Here is an 8083-nt window from a genome sequence, read left to right as displayed (position 1 = left end):
GAACATTTACATAACTTCTGGAAAGCCCCCTTAACTATGGTTCTTTTTCTATTTCCGGCACTAAAAGTTATATACAAGAGGTAATTTTATATTTCATACAGTCAATAATTATAAAAGTCAATAATTATAAAGAAATAATGTTCATTCTTACTTTTCCTAATAAATTAACATTAAAATCTTTCAACTTAAGGGGTTTTAGAGAACATTTTTCAAAAATAAAAGTATTTTTGGGTAAAAGTATTTACGGTAACGAAACAAAAGAAATGTTTTGATTAGTTTATATGATGGCAAAAATGTACCAAGTTATAAATATTTTTTTTTGGTTAGCAAAATTGCTTGTTATAAAATGACCAAAAAAAGGAATGAAAAGGGAGTTTGAGGTTTATCGAGAGTATTATAGTCTCTTTATCTCAAAAATTCATAAAAGGTTTCAAGAGTTACTTCTTAAAACTTTCTTATTAGCCTAAGGGGGAGTGTGCTTGTAAAAGATAAGACCACCCAATTAGATTGATATGACAAAAGTGAGGTTGTGTCTACGAAGAGATAAAAAGTCTGAAATATAAAAAAAGAGATGACCTAGAAAAAATTGATGTAACATTTATTTAACAAAAGGATTGAAAGTGAATGGTTCATCTCACACAACAAAAAATTATTTCACTTGGGTTGTGGTGACTTGGTAAGACATACGGAAGATATGGTGGATAACATGTTGACTCGTATTCGAATCCTAGCACTACTCAGCCCCTGTGGCCATGGAGGTTCGCCTACAGTGACTCTAAGGCATGAAGCACATGGAGATTCGCAGCAGGGGATTAGTCAGTACGTGAAAGCTGGCCCGAAAACTCTCGTTAGAGAAGTTGCCTTTCCGAAAAGAAAAAAAAATAACTTATTAGCTAAGAAACCAATAAATCGTTAAATAATAAATCATTTTGAGCACAATCTCAAACACCTTTTAGATTTTTTCAGTTTTCTTTATTGCTTTCTATTATATGCTCATTTAGTGATTTTGTATTGAATGTCTAATGTGAATGTCACATGTATATTTTTTTTCTTTTGATGACATGAATGTCACATGCATATTTTTGTTAATGTGGATCAAATCAGTGACTCGTCAGCTTAACATAAAGTCTCTAACTTTAATATAATGTTTTAAAAATCAGTTTGAACCGGCCGATCAAACCGGTAGGACCGGAAACCGGGGGAGAGAACGGTTCAACTATCACCGGTTTTATGTCGATTTTTGAACCGGATTGAACCAGTCGTTTTAAAAAAAATAAATCCAATTGAACCGGTTAAACCGAATAAAAACACACGAGAAAGAACTATTTCATAATAAACTTTGGTGATTTTTTTCAAATCTATTTAGTTTTTTTTAAATAAAAACATATGGTAAATATTATAAAGTTTTTTGATGTGTTTGTATTCATCTAAAACTATATTTTTTTCCGGTATTATATTTTATTTTCTTTTTGACGTATATAGATTGATGTAAAACACTAAAACTTATAGTTATGTGTTATTTTAATGTATTTGGATTGATATAAAACTTATTTTTATGTATATCTTTAATGTTTGAACTAGTAAACGTAAAATTCATGATTTATATATGTATATATGTGTAGGAAAATAGAGAAAAATATGAAATTTATGAAACCGGTTGACCCAACGGTGATTGAACAGGTCACATTACCCAAGTTTCCCCCCTCCCTTTCTCAACATCAATGTAAATATTTTTATAAATTCATGTTACAAATACAGGTAAATGTTTCACTACAATATTCTAGCAAGTTATAAGTACACTTTAATAAGTTGAAACTACATAATACCAAACCAAGTATAGCCTAATATAACAAATGTTTATTTAGTTACATACTATTCTCAATAAAATTACAATATGAACTTCAATCACATTTTCCTTTTCAATTCACACTAATCTTATCAAATCATGAACTCAATTACACCTCCTCATCAACATCCAAACAAACAAGGTAAGCAACTAATCCAAAAACAGGCACAAATCTTAAATATTTCACTAAATCCACCTTCCTTTTCTCAACATTTTCAAGGTTTTCACCAATCAACCATGGCTGAAAAACTATGTAAAGGCATATATCCCAAATGAACGCATATGCAAGCCTTTCTGACCCAAGATAACTTACCAAAAACTCCAATCTATCCTTAACATTCCCAAAATACCCTTCTGGCCTCCCAAATAGGGCCCACAATATCGATATAACACAAACAGCACCACCAACAACTCCAACCACGGTTGCACCATTGACCATGGTTGACCTAAGTTGGGAAGTTTTTCTTGGAGTGTAGTTAGTATCTGGCTTATTTAATCGAATAGCCATGTAAGGTATCAAGAATGCTACAATATAAAAAAGTAAGATACAACATGTTAATTCAGCTCTGTGTCATTCAGATTTGTTAAACCCTAATCGAAAAGGAACTTACTGTTTGTAAGGAACATCTGAAAGCTCCACAAGATGTCAAGTGATCCCTTGTATCTGTCTCTTTTGAGGTCGGTGAACAACAATGGAGCGAACATTAATGTCCACCCGATAACAAAATTGAACAATCCTTCCGACATCTGGTGAAAAGTGGAATGATTATGGTGATATGAATTTCATAGAAAAAAAAAAGGAAAGATTTTTTTGGGTGGTTTGATTTCTTACAGGGTGAAGCACAGGAGCATCAATTAGACGAATTCCAACTACTCTGCCAAAAATCAACTCATGAATTAACTTGGGAAAGTTCATACTTCATTAGATCAAAGAGAATTAAAGATTTAATGGTGTTTGTTTTGAGTTTTAACACCGATTGTTATAAACATAGTTCATTAGATCAAAGAGAGGTCAAGATATACCTGAGTTCATTAGGGGTAGAATGAAGAAGAAATTAAGAGAAAGGCCAACAAGGGAATTGATAGTGTCTGAACTAATAGCCCAAAATGGATCTCCCTGAAATCATGAAACATGTCTACAAAAGTTGTAATCAAACAAGCCTCTGAATCTAGATTTTGTTCAAAAATCAACAGATTATTTGTTTCTAAAGGTAATCTGACAAGCAATTAAGGGAAAACTGATAGCAGATTGTGTGTGTGGACATAAATATAGTAAAATCAATCAACACAAATGATGAGTGAATTTAATTTGTCAAAACGGATGATGTTGAGATAACTGATTGATACATACAGGTGCGTATGGAAGCAAGAACAGCCAAATTATATACACTCCCTCAGTCGCCCACAGGACAAATTGTAGGACTTTCCGTGTGTTATCATCCAGTTCCGGAACCGACAGATCAGTGGTGGTGCTGCTGCTGGAATTCCGGCGAGAGGCGGCGCAAACAAAAGCATTCTCCGTCAAAATCTGTTTCCGCGACTCCCAAGGTTTGGATTTCAATGCGATTACTTCTCGCCTTCTGAACAATGATGGGGTCTTCGGAAGGAAGCTTGCAGGCCGTGGTAAATCTCTGCTAAGGGCGGATATCAGCGCCGCCGTCGTCGTAGCCATTTTCCGGTTACTGAAGGGGCCTGCTCCACCAAATTTACTGCAATGATTTTGGTGGTGTTTGCACAGTTAGGAGTAGGATGACTGGAATTTAGGCCAACGTGGTGCTCGTAGATTCAAGTGTTCTTCGAGTTGTTGGTAGGATACTAGGATACTAACAGTACAATTCCCATTTTACCCTTCTAATTAATTATTGTCTCTCAAATATTAACTTAGAGTAAATTACAGTTTTTCACCTTATGGTTTACACTCATTTGTAGTTTAAGTCCAACTTGAATTTTTGTCATGGCTTATCATGTGGTTTCCAAAAGTTGCTCGCCTAGTCCTTTAGACTAACTCTGTCATTTCTTTCTCATCCGTTAAACGCAAGTAAAATTTCAATTATACCTCTTCTTTTCGTCTTTTCTATTTTGTTGACATTAATATAAACTTCAGAGACCAATTATGTAAAATATAAAAATTTGCACTAGAAGCCTAAAATCCATCAGCTTCCCCCATCGATAATTCATATGTCTCCTTGGTTTCGATTTTCCAAGATCATCTATTATGCCTTATGTTACCTTTGACGTCAACGTCAGAACCACTACCAACCACTCCCTTTGTCATGCATATCTTCTCCTTCATTTCCAACCCCTAAACTCTCACCCTCTTTGCTCGCCTACAATTCGGCCACAAATATATCTCTCGTACTCTTCTCCACCACCAAAACAATTGGTGTTCGTATAGGATGGTGGTGGTATTAGTGAAAAATGATGGTTGTTTCTATAATTAATACAAATGAAATAAAATCCCTAATCTAAGGTACATGCATTGCTCAATCCTAACACCACCCACCGATCACCACAACTTCTCTTTTCTCTCTAGTGGAAACAACATCCTTCGTTTGTTGTCATTAGCCAAAAAGCCTGCCCACGTTAATTCATATGGCTCAACTAGATAATTGAGTATCCATTGATGTTAGTGGACCTCAAAACTACTGGAAATTTAGTATAAATATTTATATTTTTTACTAACTTTGGACATATATAAATATATACATATGTTGTATATATAACGAACTCTAAGTGGGTTTGTGTTCTCTTCCATGAGGACTTCGAAACGATATATTATATGTCCAAAATAGAGTATAAGTGAATGAGATATCGATACTCAAAGATAGGTATTTGAGAATAAGTTTAGCAAAATAGAGGAATGTGGGAATGAGTCCCACATTGGTAGAGAGACCAAACTCAACAAGGTTTATAAGTTTCATTGCATGGAAGGCTTACAAGCTTGTGTCTATGATTATGCTACAATTCTTACCTGTGCGTAGGGGAGGGGGTGCAAATCTTGGTTTCGTAGACCAAAAACGCCGAACTCGTGCATGGGCACGAATGTAGCTCTGAAAACTCGGGCGCGCGCTACCCTCATTTTTGCTAAACTTGACAGTTTTGGTCCCTATTTTTGAATTCTGTAACGGATGCATTAATTGCGTAATTAATGATATTTATTGCCATTAAACACTCAATCAATTAGTGATGATTTTGTTTCCGTTCACGATTCAACTATAAAAGAAGACATTGTCTTCTCATTCAAACACACGAATGAAATTACTCTTCTTCTTCTTCCTTCTCTGCACTCCTGCTTCCGGCGATTCTTTCAGGCAAGTGGTGATATCCGACAGTACACAATACTATTTAGGTTTTTGTACCCTTGGAACAGACGGCGAATCTGTTTAAGGGAATCGAGTCCAACTCGAGCCTCAGCCACATCATTTGCATCTAATTTTTTCTTTACAGGATGCTTTCAAGGACGAAAACGAAGACACTATACTAACAGTCTTAAACAGATTTATTCTTTGTTCTAAAACTTTCTTTTTCTGTTCTTTTATTCTAAAATTGAGTTTGTATCGATTTTTTTTTCCTGTAATAATATATTTGATTGTAGTTACGATTCTTTCAGAATGTCTGCAACTCTCGTTGGTACTAAAAATCCTGCTGTTGGTGCTACCCCTGCTGTGAATCCAAATGCACCGGTTCCAAACATCATGGCTAATCATGCTGAGAGACCTGAAAAAATTTCTAGTCTGAATTTCAAGAGGTGGCAATAGAAGATGTTGTTCTACTTGACCACCTTGAACCTGGCTCGGTTCCTAACAGAAACTGCTCCTGTAATTGTTGAGGGGCAGGCTGATGCTCAATCTGTGAATGCAATGGATGCATGGAAGCATTCAGAATTTCTGTGTCGTAACTATGTGTTGAATGGGCTAACAGATGCACTTTACAATGTTTATTGTAAAGTTGCAACTGCTAAGGAACTATGGGAGTCGTTGGAAAGGAAGTATAAGACAAAAGATGTTGGAACTAAGAAGCATGTTGTTGCTATGTTCTTGGAATACAAAATGGTTGACTCGAAATCTATTATGAGTCAAGTCCAAGACCTTCAGGTCATCATACATGATAACAATGCAGAAGGGATGGATCTTAATGAATCATTCCAAGTTGCATCAATGGTTGAAAAGCTTCCTCCTGGTTGGATAGACTTCAAAAATTACCTTAAGCATAAGCAAAAGGAGATGTATGTGGAGGAACTGGTGGTGCGTCTTTGCATTGAAGAATACAATAGAATGGCCTTGAAGAAAGGCAGTGAAGTTGAATCTTCTAAGGTTCATATGGTGGAAGCTGGTCAAACTTCCAAAAGCAAAGGCAAAGGACCTCACAAAAGGAAAGCAAAGGGCAAAAACCTAGGCCCCAAGGCAGGAACTTTCAAGAAGAAGTTCAAGTGCTACAACTGTGGCCTACCGGGTCACAAGGCTTCGAAGTGCCCTCAACCTAAGAGGGAAAACCGTCAAGAAAACATGGTGAATGATAACATGGAGTTGGTGGCCATGATAACTGATCTCACGGCTATGGTTTCTGAAGTGAATCTCATGAATACAAATTCAAAGGAATGGTGGATTTACACGGGAGCTACTTGCCATGTGTGTCATGACAAAAGTGTTTTCAACACCTACAAAGAAGTTGAAGATGGTGAAAAGCTCTACATGGGAAATACAGCTACCGCGGATATCAAAGGTGTTGGTGATGTCATTCTAAAAATGACTTTGGGGAAAGAAGTGAAGCTTAGGGATGTTTTGTATGTTCCTGAACTTCGTAAGAATCTAGTGTCGGGTGGTTTGTTGAACCAATTTGGTTTTAAGCTAGTGTTTGAGTCAGACAAGTTTGTTTTGTCCAAAAATGGTATGTTTGTGGGAAAAGGATATGCCTTGAATGGCATGTTCAAATTGAATGTAATGGTGACAAACAAAATGAATAATGAAATTTCTAGTTCTGCTTATTTGCTTGAGTGTTCAAATGTTTGGGATGGTCGCTTAGGACATGTAAATTACAATTCAATTAAGCGATTAATTAAACTAGAATACATACTAAAACTTAATATTGACTCAAATCACAAATGCCCCACATGTGTTGAAGCCAAACAAACTAGATTTTCTTTCCAAACAACCAAAAGAAACATTGAACCTCTTGATTTAATTCACACTGATGTGTGTGATCTAAAGTCAATTCCTACTCAAGGTGGGAACAAATACTTCATTACATTCATCGATGATAGCACGAAATATTGCTACATATATTTACTTAAAAGTAAAGATGAAGCAATAGACAAGTTTGTCTTGTACAAAAATGAAGTTGAGAATCAACTCAACAAGAGAATTAAAGTGGTTAGAAGTGATAGGGGTGGGGAATATGTTTCTCCCTATGCTGATTTTTGTGCTAAAAATGGAATTCATCATGAATTCACATCACCCTATTCACCTCAATCCAATGGAATTGCTGAAAGAAAGAACCGTACCTTGAAAGAAATGGTCAATGTCATGATAATTAGTTTGGGTGTAAACCAATCAATATGGGGGGAAGCTATTTTGTCGACTAACTATCTTTTAAATAAGATACCTCACAAAGAAAAGAATGAAACACCGTATGAACTTTGGATGGGAAGAAAGTCATCATATAAGTACTTACGAGTGTGGGGGTGCCTAGCTAAAGTTGTAGTGCCACCACCTAAGGTACAAAAGTTAGGGCCTAAAACAGTGGATTGTGTATTCATTAGGTATGCACAAAGTAGTAGAGCTTATCGGTTCCTTGTGCATGATTCTAAGAATCCTGAAATACACAAGAATACCATAATGGAATCAAGGAATGCTTCATTCTTTGAAGATGTGTTTCCCTGTTTGAACAAGGAAGTTGAAAGTCCATCTTTACCAAATAACGAAGCTGTTCGAGAGGAAGAACAAGCTCAATCCAAGGAGGAAGAGATAGAACCCAGAAGAAGTAAGAGGGCTAGAGTTGAAAAATCATTTAGTGATGATTTTTTCACCTATGTGGTGGAAAGTGAACCTAAAACCTACCAAGAGGCGGTAACTTCTTCTGAGGGACCTCAATGGAAAGAAGCCATCAAAAATGAGGTAGAATCTATCTTACAAAATCATACATGGGACCTAGTAGATCTACCTCCAGGTAGCAAGCCACTAGGTTACCGTTGGATTTTTAAGAGAAAGATGAAACCTGATGGCAGTATTGATAAATACA

General features: G+C 35.9%; 1 protein-coding gene across 1 annotated transcript; it reads right to left on the bottom strand.

Annotated features, from left to right (window-relative positions):
• Positions 1-1753: 1753 nt before the first annotated feature.
• Positions 1754-3661, bottom strand: LOC111904555 (uncharacterized). The gene is made up of 5 exons (XM_023900309.3): positions 3198-3661; positions 2870-2963; positions 2679-2716; positions 2458-2593; positions 1754-2371 (listed from the first exon to the last, which is right to left on the bottom strand). The coding sequence occupies exons 1-5, from the start codon at positions 3516-3518 to the stop codon at positions 1956-1958; spliced, it is 1005 nt and encodes a 334-aa protein (XP_023756077.1). The 5' UTR covers positions 3519-3661; the 3' UTR covers positions 1754-1955.
• Between the last annotated feature and the right edge of the window lie 4422 nt (positions 3662-8083).

Source organism: Lactuca sativa, chromosome 3 (genome assembly GCF_002870075.4).
Source record: "Lactuca sativa cultivar Salinas chromosome 3, Lsat_Salinas_v11, whole genome shotgun sequence".
NCBI lineage: Eukaryota > Viridiplantae > Streptophyta > Magnoliopsida > Asterales > Asteraceae > Lactuca > Lactuca sativa.
This window is presented reverse-complemented; position numbering and strand designations above follow the sequence as displayed.

Excerpts from the sequence above, each read along its gene's own strand:
- LOC111904555 (XM_023900309.3), bottom strand. The coding sequence starts at position 3,518 with ATGGCTACGACGACGGCGGCGCTGATATCCGCCCTTAGCAGAGATTTA. Across the intron at positions 2,717-2,869 it reads TCTACCCCTAATGAACTCAG|TTGGAATTCGTCTAATTGAT; the intron begins GTATATCTTGAC and ends TTGGCAGAGTAG. Across the intron at positions 2,594-2,678 it reads ATGCTCCTGTGCTTCACCCT|ATGTCGGAAGGATTGTTCAA; the intron begins GTAAGAAATCAA and ends ACTTTTCACCAG.